General features: G+C 40.3%; 1 protein-coding gene across 1 annotated transcript in view; it reads right to left on the reverse strand.

The window, feature by feature from the left end:
• Positions 1-18,534, reverse strand: part of ATP10B (ATPase phospholipid transporting 10B (putative)) — a 236,500-nt gene that overhangs the window by 16,320 nt on the left and 201,646 nt on the right. The window contains exons 11-15 of the mRNA XM_043520957.1: positions 9,964-10,152; positions 7,939-8,548; positions 7,308-7,414; positions 5,958-6,084; positions 4,238-4,422 (exon numbers count right to left, since the gene is read on the reverse strand). Coding sequence (XP_043376892.1) covers positions 4,238-4,422; positions 5,958-6,084; positions 7,308-7,414; positions 7,939-8,548; positions 9,964-10,152 — 1,218 coding nt within the window. The remainder of the gene's footprint in view (positions 1-4,237; positions 4,423-5,957; positions 6,085-7,307; positions 7,415-7,938; positions 8,549-9,963; positions 10,153-18,534) is intronic.

Consider the following 18,534-nt stretch of genomic DNA (forward strand, 5'->3'; position numbering starts at 1 on the left):
CATTGCTTTTCACATTCAAAGCATTTTACAAACCACTATTTAGTTAATCTGCACAACAGCTGCATGGAAGTAGGTGTGAAAGTAATGTGGCTCTCACTTGGGCAGATAAATTACATGATCCTGCCATATGCCATCTGAGCTGTATCACAAGCATCACTCTTGATCCCAAGCAAAGCCTAGAGATGACTTGTTGTAGCCAACTTGTGGGCTGGTCCACAAGTCTGGTCAGGATTAGGGGTAATGTTCAGGCTGTCTTTTGGTTGGGTTTGGCTTCCTACCACGGCAGAGTATGGGAAATGGGTAGATCTCTTCCATGGTGTTTAAGAATCAACTCACCATCTATGCAGATTAGAGCTGAACTGGCAGTAACAAACAAGTCCTTGTTGAACAATTCAATACTTCTTTGTGCAGTAATTGTGCAGGGGTGGGCTAGATCTTGGAAATGAGCAGGCCTATTGGGTGGGACTTGGGTTTCAGTGGGCTGATTAGTTAGTGGACTGTTAGAATGCTCAGGATGTGAGTAATGAAATGAGAGAAGGTGGGTGGCAGCTGCTTCTCCCCCCTTTTAGGGATGCCAGGGCAGGATGGCTTCTCATGGCATCTTATTTTGTCACCTGAAGTTATGAAAAAGTTGTGGTCACTTGGCCAAACTTGTGTCTATCCTCACTGGCACCTTCCATTTGCAAGAGTTCACCTCACTCTGCTCTGGTTGTTTCAGAAAGTTATAGGTCGCTCCATCGATTGCTTGCTGTGGCTTCCCTTGTGGTGTACTGAAAACTGTTAAAATTAGAAGCTAACTTTGTAAAAGTAAGAGGTTTCCTGGTCCTGCTTGCAAACTAATGGGCTCTAGAAGGAAGCATGCAATCTGGGTCTTGTGCAGCCAAGCCAGTCTACAGCAAGGTAGGTTGAATTGTGACCCCCTGCTTTAAGGAGCAGCCTGCTTTGTCTCTCTTGGGTTTTCGTTTCATGTGTGTTAGGGTTCTGGACTTTAAGAACGAAAGTAGTATTATACTGCAACCTTCCAGAAAGAGTATTTTATGTTTTTATCTAACTTCTATGTGTGTATGCTGTGAAAGATAACATCTCTGAGTAGCAGTGGCTCTGAACGATAACCCAGAAAAGTTAGAGGGGTAGCTGTGTTAGTTTGTATCAGCAAACACAACGAGGAGTCCTTGTGGCACCCTATAGACTAACAAATTTATTTGGACATAAGCTTTTGTGGGCTATAACCCACTTCATCAGATGCATGGAGTGAAAATTACAGTAAGCAGGTATAAATATACAGCACATGAAAAGATGGAGGTTGCCTTACCAAGTGGGGGTCAGTGCTAATGAGGCCAATTCAGTTAGGGTGGATGTGGCCCATTCCCAACAGTTGACAAAAAGGGGTGAGTGTCAACAGATGGAAAATTATTTTTTGTAGTGACCCAGCCACTCCCAGTCTTTATTCAGGCCTAATTTGATGGTATCCAGCTTGCAAATTAATTCCAGTTCTGCAGTTTCTCGTTGAAGTCTGTTTTTGAAGTTTTGTTGTTGAAGAAACTCCCTGAAGAAGCACAGGAACAAATCTAGACAGACACACCCTTAGAGCCCCAACCAGGGGTATTCTATCTGCTACCCAAGATCCATAAACCTGGGAATCCTGGACACCGCATCATCTCCGGCATTGGCACCCTGACAGCAGTACTATCTGGCTAGGTGGAATCTCCTCAGGCCCTACGCTACCAGCACTCCCAGCTGTTTTCGAGACACCACTGACTTCCTGATGAAACTACAATCCATTGGTGATCTTCCAGAAAACACCATCCTAGTCACTATGGATGTAGAAGCTCTCTACACCAACATTCCACACAAAGATGGACTATAAGCCGTCAGGAACAGTATCCCCGATAATGTCATGGCAAACCTGGTGGCTAAGCTTTGTGACTTTGTCCTCACCCACAACTATTTCAGATTTGGAGACGATTTATACCTTCAAATCAACAGCACTGCTATGGGTACCCGCATGGCCCCACAGTATGGCAACATTTTTATGGTTGACTTAGAACAATGCTTCCTCAGCTCTTGTCCCCTAGTGCCTCTACTCTACTTGCACTATATTGATGACATCTTCCTCATCTGGACCCATGGGAAGGAGGCTCTTGAGGAATTCCACCAGGATTTCAACAATTTCCACCCCACCATTGACCTCAGCCTGGACCAATCCACACAAGAGATCCACTTCCTGGACAAATACAGTGCAAATAAGCAATGGTCACATAACCACCACTCCATACTGGACACCTACTGATCGCTATACTTACCTACAGGACTCCAGCTTTCATCCAGACCACATCACACGATCCGTTGTCTACAGCCAAGCCCTAAGATACAACCGCATTTGCTCCAATCCCTCAGACAGACACAAACACCTACAGGATCTCCATCAAGTGTTCTTAAAACTACAATACTCACCTGGGGAAGTGAAGAAGCAGATTGAGAGAGACAGAAGGGTACCCAGAAGTCACCTACTACAGGACAAGCCCAACAAAGAAAGTAACAGTACACCACTAGCCATCACCTACTGCCCCCAACTAAAACCTCTCCACCGCATCATCAAGGATTTAAAACCTATCCTGAAGGACGATCCATCACTCTCACAGACCTTGGGAGACAGGCCAGTCCTAGCTTACAGACAACCCCGAAACCTGAAGCAAATACTCACCAGCAACCACACTTCACGCAACAAAAACACCAACCCAGGAACCTATCCTTGCAACAAAGCCTGTTGCCAACTCTGTCCACATATCTATTCAAGGGACACCATCATAGGACCTATTCACATCAGCCACATCATCAGGGGCTCGTTCACCTGCACAACTACCAAAGTGATATATGCCATCATGGGCCAGCAATGTCTCGCTGCCATGTACATTGGCCAAACCGGACAGTCTCTACGCAAAAGAATAAATGGACACAAATCAGATATCAAGAATTGTAACATTCAAAAACCAGTAGGAGGGCACTTCAATCTCCCTGGACACTCAATAACAGACTTAAAAGTGGCCATTCTTCAACAAAAAAACCTTCAACAACAGACTTCAACGAGAAACTGCAGAACTGGAATTAATATGCAAACTGGACACCATCAAATTAGGCCTGAATAAAGACTGGGAGTGGCTGGGTCACTACAAAAAATAATTATCCCTTTGTTGATATTCTTGTCAACTGTTGGGAATGGGCCACATCCACCCTAATTGAATTGGCCTCATTAGCGCTGACCCCCCAGTTGGTAAGGCAACTCCCATCTTTTCATGTGCTGTATATTTATACCTGCTTACTGTAATTTTCATTCCATGTATCTGATGAAGTGGGTTATAGCCCACAGAAGCTTATGCCCAAATATATTTGTTAGTCTCTAAGGTGCCACAAGGACCCCTCATTGTTTTTCCAGAAAAGTTACTTTATCCACTATTTTGTCGAGTATGCCTGTGCTACTCACTGTATGAACCTTTTATTTCCAGTGAATATACAGGTAATATTTGTGCAAATCAATGCTAGACACACCACAGGGAGTACCTAGGAAATGATCTCATTATTTTTACAGGACCATGAGAACTATTATGAGAAGGTTAAATGGAATGGACACTGCTGACCCAGACAAAGAGGCAGCGCTAAATGTTCCCTACTAAATAACTAATATCTTTTGAAGCCTAACTACTCTAACTCCATTAAGGAGCATGCAGTACACCTTGCTATAAGGTTCTGAAGGGAATGGAATCTACATGTGCATATTTTTTCCAAGCTGACTCATGCAGTACTTTAAAATTGTCCTCCTACAGAAATCACCTGGAGCTAAATTATCATGGCAAGTGAAAATTCCATTGCAAGGAGCAAAGCCAAACATCAACACTATTATACGATCAGGCACTCGAACTGCAAAATTACCTTTTCTCAAAAGCATAATATTCAATGCCCCCTTTTTCTTGGGGAAAAAAAAAGATTATTTTCATGTGGAAAATTCATTATATTTTAATCTCATAAAAATAATCTATAAAACCTGCTTGGACTCTGAATCATACAGCATGATGTGTGATATAAAGAGTCAAAGACCTTTTTCCAATAGGCCTTGAAGGATTTTTTTTTTTTTTGGCTTTTCATGAAGCATTAACACAAAATGAAGCATTTCCAAACCCCAAATCATTGAAGGAAATGGAATGCACTTCCCAGCAGGCTTTTCACCTTTTTCTGGACGTACCTTATTTTCAGTATTAATGGTAAACACAGTATCTTTTTGGTCCAGAAGTTTACAAGAATATGCAATATTAACTGCTGTTTCCTGCTTGTCTCCAGTCAGCACCCAGATTTGTATCCCAGCCTCGCAGAGAGCTGCAATAGTATCGGGCACTCCATCTTGCAGCCGATCTTCAATCCCTGTTGCTCCTAGTAAAAGGGGAAGATGAGAAGTCAGCCAATTTATTTCCCTGTGAAAGCTGTGGTGAGATGGCTTTAAAAAAATATCAGAAATCTTTGATTCTAAATAAATAAAGACCCTGCATGTATCGACAGCTAAGCCAATGCTACCGTCCAGTGGTTGATATAGACTTCAAAAGGCATAAAATTAAACCTGCATTGAGGAGAAAATCTTTTTGGAGATTCCCTAAATTTTTGCATTATCTCAAGCCTCACATCAGTCCTGCAGGAAATATATGGATGAATACTGAGTAGTTCTAAGTGATTAACACATACAAAAATGTGCATTTAGATTGAGATTTAAAAACAAACAAACCACCAGCAATCAATGACTAGTGACCATTCATTTTACTTGGCACTGTAGTGTCTCATTTCATTTCTTTTGAATACTCCAAAATGACAATGTACTGGCCAAAGAATACACTACGTGCATTTTTTAAGAAGTATGGTATCAGTTCCCATCACAGGAACTAGAAAGGATGCAATTCTACACTGAATCTTGGCTGTTTAATTGAAAGACACTCTACGGCAAGTCAGATGCTTCTTCATTCAAAAGAATGAGATAGGATACATCAAATTTCCTCTTTTGAAATGTGAAAACTTAGATGAAGAAGCCAATACTTATACTGAAGGTAAATCACCATATGAAAGAGTGATAAACAGTCATCTCTTATCTCTTCCACTAGAGGCCACTTTGAAGTTGCTGTAACAGTGATACTGTACATTAAAGATCAGTATTACTTAAAGCAGAAAAGGATACTTCCCTGAGGAAAATTAAGTAGGAGTGCATACAGAGGGTTTGCAGTTGGCAAAGGTGATAGATTCTGACAGCTACACTAGCTCACCTACAGCGCTGTTTACAGTATTTACTGTTATTATCCTAATTTTTTACAAACATCATTGCAGAGATTATGGAGAGCCATAATAACAACAGGCTGCAATTATATAGATCAGGATGACAAAGTGTTGAACATACAGCACATAGGGAAATAGGTTAAACCTAGGCTCCTTTGAAAAGCCAAGCCTAAAATAGCAAAACATTTGGACTCAAGATAGAGAACATTAGACTACTCTCATTTTAGAAAATAATGGTGCTTTGATGCTATAGGGATGGGTGCCATATAAGTACCTAGATAGATAACTTTTTGCATGATGTACTATAGTTTTTTCAAAGTGGAGAAAACTAACAGCGGAACACAGATAAATCACAAATCCATTGGTAAGCATGTGTGTATACAGAAAGAGTGCATATGCACACAAACCTTAGGTACCAATATAAAACACTGTGCACCAACGTTAGTGCTCTGGAAACAGCTTATGCATATAAAAATATTTCCCTTGGAAGCTACACCCAGCGCTAATAAATTGGTATCAAAGAATTGCAAAGGGCCACAGGAAGACCTTTTAATATAAATTTGTCTGAGTCATTGTTTCTTTGGTTACCAAAACCATCACTTGAAAGCAAGCAATATTTCACTCAGTAACGAGTCTTTATTTTTAGCTACCTAGCAAGGTGAGTTTGGTCTCCAGATGCTGTGCTGTGTCCATTAGTAGCTCATCTCTGTTGTCAATCGCTGCCTCTGCCTCACGACGAAAATTGGCCCATTTCTGAAAGTCATCTTCACTTAAAACCTGTGCAACAGGGATACAGGTATGCCACATATTCAGATTTAGGTAGAGCAGTTGCTCAAACTGTGTGTAGTCTGTGGCCCAGCATGGTGCAACACAACCCTTTTCTGGTGGTTCACAGAATGAAACAGAACCAAGAATCAAGCAGTGGGGAAGAATTGGGGAGTGGTACGAGGAAAGGTATCCATGAGAGGAGCACTCTCTCAGCAAAGCAGTATGGATGCAGAATGGAAAGTTTGCATAGGCAGAGTATTGTTGAGGTAGAATACCAAGTAATAGATTTTTTAGAGAATCATCAGCTACAATTGAAGATGCTTGTGTTTTAAAAATAACTTCATTCTTTGCATTTGAGTCTTATCCTGTAAAGCACAATCTTGCATCTATTACGTCAGTCTATTGGTATAAAATATTTGGATGCAACAGTTTCAGCATTATGTCTTTCTCACTGAATCTAAGAAGAGCTCACCTTGATTGAAACTGGAGAAATAGGGCAGCAATATTTTGGATCCCAGAGTGGTAATTACTACCCCAGAGTCCATTTGTAACATATCACCTCACCTTTAACCTTCCCCAACTGAAAGCTGCATGGACAAGTAGAAATGAGGAAAAACAGACCTGATTTCTCAATTTGCATAAAATGCTATAGACAGCCGCTGTCTCATCTTTAGGAGAGGCATGGCCTGGAAAGACAACTGGTCCCAGTGCTGCTCACCAAGGACCGAGAGCATTGCATGCTGGGACATGTTGTTTCTGAAGGCTGGACTCCAGACCTCCATGGGCTGGATTTTACCCATAGGCTGAACTTTCATCACCACTGTATTAAAGCCATCAGGATAAAGCACAACTGCTCCAAACTGAGTACAAGATGTTTGAAAGCCGAATGCCAAATAAAATTTAAAAGAACAGCTAATAAATTGTGATTCTGTTTGATCTTGCCTGGAATCACTAACTAGGAATAGATAGGGTAGTCTTAGGAGACAGATGAGATGTTGCTGACCAAACCCATCTAGATAAAAGATTTTGTCTCTGACAGTGACCAAATACTTCAGAAAAAAGTGTAAGATCAATTTGTTCATAGGAAAAGTTCCCTTCTAATCCTAGGCAGTTAGGATTTGGCTTGTACCTTTATGCATAAGGGTTTATAATTCTCACATTTCTCCAGTCATAAATCTGTTCACATGTACAGGACATCGTTAACAAATAGCATTAGTCCAATTACTTCTTACCTTCTTCGCTATACACAAGGTTCGCAGGCCAGATTGTGCATACCAGTCCAGGTGTTTCTGTGTTTTAGAATGTATTCTTATCAGCTTCCTCCCCATATTAATGTCAGCTGTGAAATATAAGCAGTCAGCTACTTATTTCTAGTACAAAGCATTCCAAACCCAACAGCAAAATAAAATAATAAAATAATAATAATAAGTAACAGGCAACATAGGAGCTGGTGTACTAACAAAACAGCAATTCCTTGCAAAGCCCATAAATATTAATTTGTGTTCCATAACCCCACAAGCATATGCTTCAGGATGGCATTTCTTGGTCTTCTTTATGTTACTGCTCTATTGCTGCCAAGTTAAAATACAGCAGTTGGGGTTGTATGACAATATTATTGCGAAATACACCATCCAGTTAGGTTAGGCTAGGCTGCCTGTGAATCTTAATTAGCTTTTTCCATATTCCAAGCACTCTTCAGGTTAAATAAACACCTCAGTTTTGGTCTGCAGCAATAATGCTATAAGGGACTTGTTATTCCTGTATAATCCTAAAGCTTGGATATAATATTGTATTCAGGAAAAAGTACTGTAAACTTAACAGACAACATAGTGATAATAGTTCGCTAGTTGGTGCACTAATTACCTTTGGCAGGGTCTTCCAGTAAATCCATTATGACACAGTCAGCTCCCTTGGTGTAGACAATTATCTCATTGGTAAAGGGGTGCCTCACCACCACAGACATCCTTTTTCTGACTGAGTCAAAACCCAAGGTGCAAAGTATGTCAAAGGCCAGGAGGGTACCTTGTGGCAACCTCACAGTTACCTGCTCAGGGGTCCTGGACATTAAAGTGAAACTGTAAGCCCGGGCGGCATGGACAAGGGCTGCCTCATCTGGGCTCTCAGCCTCGTAACAAAATTCTGGCTGCAAATGGCCTTCACTAACAGACCCAAACACCTCATCCAGGGAGGCGCCTCCAATCTCTATGCTGTCTTTCCTGGGCATTGCATCTGCTCTACCATCACCATCTGCTGAGTTGGAGCAAGTGTGGGTGGAAATGTCATCTTTGTTATAGGAGTCTGTGGCAGCTGGATTCTCTTTACTGTTCTTTGCATTAACACTTGCTCCGAGGTCTGAACTGGACTGAGTCAATGAGAAAGATTGACCAAGGTTTGCTAATTTTAGCCGTTGAAGTAGCTGGTGAATCCTCTCCAGGGAGATCCCTGATGGTTTCATCAGTGGTGGCACTGTAACCTTGAGACATGAGAAGACATTGGGAACATTACACCTGAAATTAAACAAGGTGAGCCACAAGAACATTTACAAATTCCCACTGCAGTGCTGTGAATCAAAGTAATGATTTTTTTAAAAATATGCGGCTGTACTTTTTCTAACCAATTATGTCAAGGGATTTTCAGGACAACAGTTAAGTTGGCTTCTAGATTCAATGGTGATCTATGGCAGAGACAGAGTGGTGCCTTAAAAACCTCACCAACTACCTGAGATAATTAAGCAAGGTTTTACAGTAAGAGAACCTTGTAGCATATTAAAATCAAAATATTTCCTCAAGTACAAGGGAATGCTGCAGACACTGAGGTAGCCATAATGATTTATCTTACTTAAGATTGGCAAGTTCTTAAAGGCCACCGTGGTAGACAGGGAAATATGTAGGTAGGGATGGAGAGGAGTTATTTAATTTAAGAGCCAGTGTGGACACAAAACCAAAGGGATATAACTAGTCATCAACAAGTTTAGGCTTGAACTAAGGCAAAGGTTTCTAACAATCAGAGGAGTGAAGTTCTGAAACAGCCTTCGAAGGGGAGCAGTGCAGGCAAAAAAGTTTAACTGGCTTCAAGACTGAACTTGATATGTTTATGGAGGGGATGGTATGATGAGACTGCCTACAAAGGCATGTAGACGATCTGCGACTGCTAGCAGCAAATATCTCCAATGACTGGTGATGGGACACTAGATGGGAAGGGCTCTGAGTTTCTACAGAGAATTCTTTCCCAGATGTCTGGCTGGTAGGTCTGATCACATGCTGAGGGTCTAATTCAGGGGTTGGCAACCTTTGGCACATGGCCCATCAGGGTAATCTGCCTGCGCTGCTGCCGTTGGCTGGGAATGGCAAACCACGGCCACTGGGAGCTGTGTGGGGCCGTGCCTGCGGATGGTCAACACAAACACAATGTCTCACGGCCCACCAGCCGATTACCCTGATGGGCCGCGTGGAGAAGGTTGCCAACCCCTGGTCTAACTGAAGGCCATATTTGGGTTGGGAAAGAATTTTCACCTTCCTCTGCAGCATTGGGCCCAGGTTTAAACTAGTGTAAATGGTGGATTCTCTGTAACTTGAAGTCTTTAAACCATGATTTTCAGTAACTTTAAACCATGATCCAGTAACTCAGCCAGGGTTTAGGAGTCTATTACACGAGTGGGTGGGTGAGATTCTGTGCCCTGCAACGTGCAGGAGGTCAGACTAGATGTTCATTATGGGCCCTTCTGACCTTAATGGTTGAATAGCAGTCATTGGAGTTATTGCAGACAGAAGATAGAAAACCATATAGCAAATCCAAAACAGTGCTTTTTTACCACTGCAGATAGCTTTCAATTTTAGTATACAGATTTTAAGCAAATCAATTCTCCTTATGTATTTAAAGTGAGATTACCCTTTGTCTTGGCTCAGTTGCTGTGGAGACCACAACAGTATTACAGATAGCCAGTGCAAGAAAAAAGTCCATAACAGACGTGGAGGAGTAGGTATCCTTTGCAGATGGAAATGATGCCGAAGACTCTATCTGGAGTGCAGCATTTCTCACTTTCATCAACAGCTTGTTATCAGGGGTCACATCCTTTTCCTGGAAGAGAAGTTATTCAGCAAGGATTCCCCACATTTGGGATTGTGTACGACCTGCACCTTAGGAAATGCTTGTACAGAACTATATACTCTATTGTACCCAGCATATAGAAAAAAAGATAGAATTCCCACTGTTGCATAAATAGATGGTCAAGGTCGGGGATAGCTCAGTGGTTTGAGCATTGGCCTGTTAAACCCAGGGGTGTGAGTTCAATCCTTGAGGGGGCCATTTAGGGATCTGGGTCAAAAATTGGGGATTGGTCCTGCTTTGAGCAGGGGGTTGGACTAGATGATCTCCTAAGATCCCTTCCAACCCCGATATTCTATTCTATCATTACTGATTAAATCTTCAAGGATCTTCTGAAGAAGAGAAGATTCTCCATCTTGGAGACTGTGCAATGAGGTGCTCAGATATTATGATGATGGAGGGTAGAATAAGAACCTACAAAATAGAAAAGTGGTCACTTCACTGGGCTTGCAAAAAGTGCAAGTCAGGCCAGAATCTGAACCTAGATCATTAAAATTTATGTTATAGAATCTGCACTATTGCCCTAAACCCAGAAGCAGACCTAAATGGGCAGATCCTTGAAACCCCCGATCATTGAGTTAAATGGAATGCTTAATAGGGATAAGTGACCACCCAATGAATCCAGTTGCAAGTTCAGGGTCTACGTTTAATTTTTGCTCTTCACTCTGTATGGTCAATTTCACTTCTTGTTCTCATGCCCTAATGTCATTTCCAAAAAATGCAAGAAATCAATCGCACCCTTCAAAGTGTTTTCACTCAATTTTTAAAAAAAGATCATTAATTTCTGTGATGTGGTATTGTAATCCCTAGCCCCCACTTGATTTTTAATAAATTTGAATTTAGTTCAGGCCATATTTAATAAGAGCTTCCACTTTTAAAATAGGAGCCCAGGCTTTTAGATTTCTTCTTTAAACTACTGCCAAAACAATTTAGCTTCCTTCTCAGTTCATCTCTGCCATTGCCCTCTCTTCTTTCAATCTGGCACAATTATTATAAAGTTCCCAAATCTGCAACAACAATAAATCAATAACCTTCAGGGTTGTGTTGTGCTGAGCTGAATGTGTTACATTTTAACTCCCGCTTGCTAAAGTGAATGGAGATTCTAAAATTATCTAATAATTGAAAATAAATCTCTCTCTAATTATACTGGACAGAGCTTGAGTGAGACCCAAAGACAAAATAAGATGATGCATCAAGCTTTCAGCTACAGGAGACCCTCTTGTGCCTCTGGGGTTGCTGATTTAAACTGACATTCCTTTGAAATAAGTGGAAGATCTAGACACACCAAGTATGTTCAGCAGCAAAGACAGTGCATTTGTGTTTACTGGCTGCTAAAGCATCACACAATGGAAAAAAACACAACCTGAGGTTCCCTATTACTTGCATAATTTCAATGAAAAAATACAAATTGTACATACAAAATCCCAAAAGTTAAAGCAAATTTTTCCAGGATCCATACACGTTCTAATATAGTAACTGATTACTGAACATCTAGCTATTTATGCTGTATCTGTGCTCTTTTTATCAAATCCCCCAAGGTACACTCATGCAACAGCAAAGCACAATAACATACACCTCTCTCTTGCTCCTGTCCATCATCCAGCCATCCAGTTTCTACTGCATCTATATCATTAGTATCCAGTACTGCAGCACCATGCAGCAGACGAAGAATTATTTAACCTCAGGTATGCTACTTGTGCAGAAACTTTCTGTACTATATTTCTCTGCGTATTACAGTTATTGAATGTTAAGAGGACACTGTCAGGTTTGAAAAGCTAGATAGTGCACAACTGAAGCTTAGAAGAAAAGTTTTCATTATCTTAAAAAATGAAAACAGATGTTGGCTTGAATTTATATGTTTCCATGTAGCTGGATGGTAATGTATAAGAGACAGATAGCGAAACTGACACATCTATTTTCACTGACCAAGCTGAGTGAAATGCAGAAATTAAACAATCAGCATTAAGAATGAAAAATCAATTAACACTTAAAAATCCCGCCATTGTTAGTAAGCTTGTTCATTATTTATAAAATGGGTAAGACCATTTAAGATTTAAAGGGTAATTTATTAATAGTTTTCATCTGAGTGTCCCTTTAAATGAATACAAAATTAAAAATAAGTTACTGACTTTAAAAGACGTTAACTATGAAAACTGCCAGTCTTCAAGCAATGTTTCTAATAATAGTGATATTTATAGGACATGCAATAGCAGACTTATTAAATCTAGATCAAGAGAGCTGTAAGAACCTTAATTTAAAAAGCATAGCAAAGGGAAAATGGACAGTAATAATCTTCTTTTTATCTTCTTCCATAATTTATTCCTTTTCATATTGTAACGTTTCTCCTTCCATTCTTCATAGTACAAGTAAGTCCTCTCCCCAACCCAGGATCTATTTTTTATTTTGTAGCACATGATCTGATGCAGCCTTTTTCGCTCAGAGAAGTTGTTGCAGCAGCAGCAGGAGACAAAATTAATAAAAGAAATTGGCCATCTCTCCACTTGAGACACAAATAGAAACCATGAAGCTGGCCAACATAAGGGAACATTTGTAGGTCCCAGCATGAAATGGGTAATTCTGATTGGGCTGCAGGCTGTTTCTCAGTGAAGCTGGGTTTTGACGGATACAAAAAGAATTAGTTTTCATTTTCATCTGTGGCATGGAGGAAAGAGAAATCGGATTTCTCGCCTATAAACGTCTCAATAAGATGGATCTTTCACCTTCCTCACCCTGCCTCCCCATTTCCTCACTGAAACAGGGACAAATTAATGACACAGAAAACACTCTCTCTGGGGCGTTCTGAAATACAGCTTTTTTACCATTCTTTATTCCTTTCCCACCCATATGATCTTCAGTTATGCAGAGACAATACAAATTCCCTGGCACTGGTATAAACACTACAAACTTGACAGGTATTCTGAACTTTAAATACTATCTTTCTCTTTCGTCTTGGGAATTGATTAGGTAGACTGATTTTCAATCTGGCTTTAACTCAATCTTTAATTTTGTAGGGGTAATTGTTAATTGCACCAGAAACAGGTAGCTCAGTATCCAATTGCTGTCATATATGCTAAAACTTACTATGAGGTGAAAAATGTGGACACAAGTATTTGCAGGAGCACAAATAGAGGACACTACTGTAAAGCAGACTATGCTGCCTCTTGCATCATATCTTTGTAATTTCTATTCCAGAATGGACCACACAGTGCTGTTTATATTTTTCTCCAGGATCAGCAGATTCCATTTTCATTAACTATCAAATGCCATGAAAGAACCATCATCATCATGTTTCCTTCTCAGAATTATACTGACATCAACATATTAATTGACGAAACCGTCTCATATTTCAACAAAACAGCAAAACATGTCAAGCACAGATGAACTCACAAAACATTCAAGCTTGGATAATTTTTGTAGCCACCTAGCTCCATAATCCTAAAACGTCTCAAGATATAGCGATAAAGTGTAAAACCCATACAAGAGGGCATTAGGAGATGTCTGGGAACCCGACTGGGTTTGGGGAGGAGACAACCAAGCTAATGGCAGGCACCTCCTTGTGGCGGATGTCCAGTGCAGGAACTCCATAGGGAAGGTATACAGTGACCAGATAAATGGCTTGGGAAAGGACTTAAAAAGAGGTGACAGTAAAGGAGCAAATGGGGTTCCATTCCAATAGGGTGGTTGGATCCCTATGATTGATATGGCAGGGAGCTAACCCCCATTATTATAGTCCACCTTAACCCTCCTTTGAGGCGGCGGGGGCGGGAGGTGGATGGTAAGGTCCCGGCAATGGATTTGCTTGAGTGACCTGGATGGAAAAAGAGGGGGAGCTGGTAAAAAGCCCCCTCGGTAATTATGGCATAAACATAGGGTTACCTGCACTGCACACTTTTATCTGCCAGGTAGTCCCAGACTTCTAATAATAAAGTTGTGGCCTGATTAAACCCATGTCAAATATCACCTGTCTTTCTTTCGGTATAGCCAGACAATAGATTACTAACGGTACAAATACACTGTAACTAATGCAGACGGCTTATCACTGATTCATGTAAGACCACTTTCCAGTTGGCTTTGCAATCACAGTATAGTAGAGGTAGTTGGGAACTTTTTGACAAAAACACGTTTTGTTGGAAAATGCTGATTCATTACAGAAACGTGTTGGTTTTAATTAACCTTTCATCAGGAAGATTTTTTAGGTCCAGAAAGAACTGCTGATGAGTGAAATAGACCCATTTGCCCCAGAATAGACTATAGTCTGTTGGAGAGTGCTCACAGAAACAGTCTCTCTCTCTCTTTTTCTCTTTCTGAGTCAACAAATATTTAATTATTGAGATTGAGGGAGACTAGCTGTACAGCCAGATAGTGAGACAACTCACCTGCAATGTGGGAGACCCAGGTTCAAGTCAATGGTACAAATAAAGGCAGATGAGGAATTTGAACCTGGGTCTCCTATTTCCTAGGTGAATACCCCTAACCAGTGGACGATTAGCTATCCAGAGGAAGTGTCTGTTTGTCTCCGTTTTTCTCATGAAACAATTTGAAAGGTCTTTGCTTTGTCTTGCATCAAAATGGAAACAATGTTAAAACCTTGACATTTTCTGCAAAATTGAATTGGTGTTTTCCAGCCAGCCCTACCATACAGAGAACATTGCTTAAACTAAAAAAAAAAGGAACTCTTTATACTTCCTTTTGGTTCCACACCTATTTGGCATTTACAGAAGATTCTCTCTTGTTCAACACTATTACTTTCCATTGAAGCTCAGCACATTCCATAGCATACTTATTATATTATCAGCTCTCCTGCTTTAACACTTCTCTTGGCAACAGCCCCAAACATGCAGGTGCTCACAGCAGATGCGGTGCTAACCTGTATCCAAAAAACACTCTTCTCAGCATTGCCAAGTTCTTCAGTTTTCCTTTTATCTGGGGCTACCAGTTTTCATAGCTGGTACAACACTTGGAAAGTTGGCATTTAGAAGCCCGCCGCCCCGCAAAAGTAGGATCCCAGCTTGTGACCCTTTGGACACTCCTGTCAATTATTATATAAAAAAGATTTTTGTCTTGCCTTTTGTCTGTTTGATACAAAGATTCAGGAAAATGTACATGGAAAATACAAATTCTAAAAACATAAGAATGGCCAATGGTCCATCTAGCCCAGTATTCTGACTTCTGACAGTGGCCAATGCTAGACACTTCAGAGGGAATGAACAGAACAGGCAATCATAGAGTGATCTGTCCTGTCATCCACTCCCAGATTCTATGCAGTCAGAGGCTAGGGACACCCAGAGCATGGGGTTGCATCCCTATAATTTTCGTGTATAACCTATCCTCCTTGAATGTATCTAGTTCTTTTTTGAACCACGTTATAGTTTTGGCCTTCACAACATCATCGGGCAATGAGATCCACAGGTTGTGCATTGGTGAAGAAGTGCTTCCTTATGGTTGTTTTAGACCTGCTGCCTATTAATTTCACTGGGTGACCCCTGGTTCTTGTGTTATGTGAAAGAGTAAACAACATTTTCTTATTCTCTTTCTCCACACCACTCATGATTTTATAAACCTCTATCATATCCCCTCTTAGTCACCTCCTTTCTAAGTTGAAAATTCCCAGTCTTTTTAGTCTCTCCTCATATGGAAGCTGCTCCATACCCTTAATCATTTTTGTTGCCCTTCTCTGTTCCTTTCCAATTCTAATATATCTTTTTTGAGATGGGGTGACCAGAACTGCATGCAGTATTCAAGGTGTGGGCGTACCATGGATTTATATAGTGGCATTATGATATTTTCTGTCTTTTTAATCTATCCCTTTCCTAATGGTTCCTAACATTGTTAGCTTTTTTGACTGTCACCCCATTGAGCAGATGTTTTCAGAAAACTATCCACAATCACTTCATGATCGCTTTCTTGAGTGGCAACAGCTAAATTAGACCCCGTCATTTTGCATATGTAGTTGGGATTCTGTTTTCCAGTGCCCACTACTTTGCATTTATCCACATTGAATTTCATCTGCCATTTTGTTGCCCAGTCACCCAGTTTTGTGAGATCCCTTTGTAAGTCTTTGCAGTCAGCTTTGGATTTAACTATCTTGAGTAATTTCGTACCATCTGCACATTTTGCCACCTCACTGTTTACCCCCTTTTCCAGATCATTTATGAATATGTTAAGCAGCATTACTCCCAGTACACATCCAGGGGTGACCCCATTATTCACCTCTCTCCATTCTGAAAACTGACCATTTATTCCTACCCATTGTTTTCTATCTTTTAACCAGTTACTGACCCATAAGAGGACCTTCCCTGTTATCCCAGGCTCTTCAGTAAACTAAACAGTCATAAGTGTGACAGAAAGCCTTGTCAAAGGCTTTCCGAAAGTCCACTTATCCACCGGATCACCCTTGTCCTCATGCTTGTTGACTCCCTCAAAGAATTCTAATAGGTTGGTGAGGCATGATTTCCCTTTACAAAAGCCGGCTTGACTCTTCCTCAAAATATCATGTTCATCTATGTGTCTGATAATTTTGTTCTTTACTACAGTTTCAACCAATTGACTTGGTACTGAAGTTAGGCTTACTGGCCTGTAATTGCCAGGATTGCCTATGGAGTCTTTTTAAAAAATTGTTATTACTTCAGTTATCCTCCAGTCATTTGGTACAGAGGCTGATTTAAGTGATAGGTTACATACTACAGTTAGTAGTTCTGCAATTTCATATTTGAGTTTATTCAGAGCTCTTGGGTGAATACTATCTGGTCCTGGTGGCTTATTACTGCTTAATTATTCAATTTGTTCTAAAACCTCCTCTACTACACCTCAGTCTGGGACAGTTCCTCAGATTTGTCACATAAAAAGAGTGGCTCAGGCATGGGAATCTTCCTCACATCCTTTTCAATGAATACCCATGCAAAGAATTCATTTAGCTTCTCTGCAATGGTCTTGTCTTCCCTGAGTGCTCCTTTAGCACTCAGGGAAGTTGATTGCCCATTTGCCCCACTGATTGTTCAGCAGGATTTCTGCTTCTGATGCATTAAAAAAAATTGCTGTTAGTTTTTGTGTCTTTTGCTAGGTGCTCTTCAAATTCTTTTTTTGGCCTGCCTAATTATATTTTTACACTTGACTTGCCAGAGTTTATGCTCCTTTCTATTTTCCACAGTAGGATTTGACTTCCAATTTTTAAAGGATGCCTTTTTTTTTTGCCTCTAACATCCTCTTTTACTGTGCTGTTTAGCCATAGTGGCATTTTTTGGTCCTCTACCTGTTTTTTTTTTTTAATTTGGGGAATACATTAATTTGACGCTTCACTGTGGTGTTTTAAAGTAGTTTTCATTCAGCTATATTGACCTCTTGGACCAGAACCACTTAGGACTAAATCAAGAATTGCCTCTCCACTTGTGGGTTGCAGTGTTAGCTACTCCAAGAAGCAGGAAACCCTAGTTTTAACTGAATTTGCAAAGTGAAGTGAGACATTTTTTAATTCCCACCCTTAAAAAATGCAGAGAAGAATTGGAGAGAGAGGCACAAAGCTATTGATTCTGACTCAATGATTTTACAATAATAGGAAAAGTAGCTGGGAAAAAATTCTCTTGAAGGAGATGTTTTACACACCTGAAATGTCATGATCCATAAAGCAAATAGATACAGAGAAGTTCTCAATGTACTATGTGGGAAAATGGGATGGAAGACAACAGACCAGCAAGCAATAAGATTATCATGAAATAAACAGATTCCAGAAGTTAACAGAATACTAACTGATGTCTGCTTCTACATAACAGAGATACTGAGTTAGCAAGACAGAAGCTTGTAATAAATACATTCATAAGTCCACATCCCAGAAAGAAAAGTCACTGGGAATCAGTGGGCATAAGATATTGCCATCCGGAGCTTCTTTGCAGAATGACGGCTTAGGGTTCGATCCCATAAAGTCCTGAGCTCTCTGGCTGAAATCCAATAAAGCACTTGAATATGTGTGTAACAGAGCAGATTGAAAAAGCCCAACAATATTTGGGAAAATTTTGTTCTTTTCAAATTTAAAAAAAAAAATCCAAATTCTGAATTTTGAAAAATTTCAACCTGCTGTACAGCTGGTCACAAAAATAGGACAAAATTTTTGCAAAAATTATAACGGAAAATGTTGACCCATTTTTTCTGTTGAAGTTCTGACAAACTTGTGGTGAAATTCTGGAAGTTTTCGATCAGCACTCGTGTTTAATTTTAAGCATGTGCATAGTCCCACTGGTGTCAATGGGACTACTCGTGTACTTGAAATTAAGGATGTGACTAAGTATTTTGCTGGATTGAGACCAGAGTGCTCAGCATTTTGTAGGATTACAGCCTTATTTTGGAACTACATTTTATATAAAA

The sequence above is a fragment of the Chelonia mydas genome, chromosome 8 (genome assembly GCF_015237465.2).
Source record: "Chelonia mydas isolate rCheMyd1 chromosome 8, rCheMyd1.pri.v2, whole genome shotgun sequence".
NCBI lineage: Eukaryota > Metazoa > Chordata > Testudines > Cheloniidae > Chelonia > Chelonia mydas.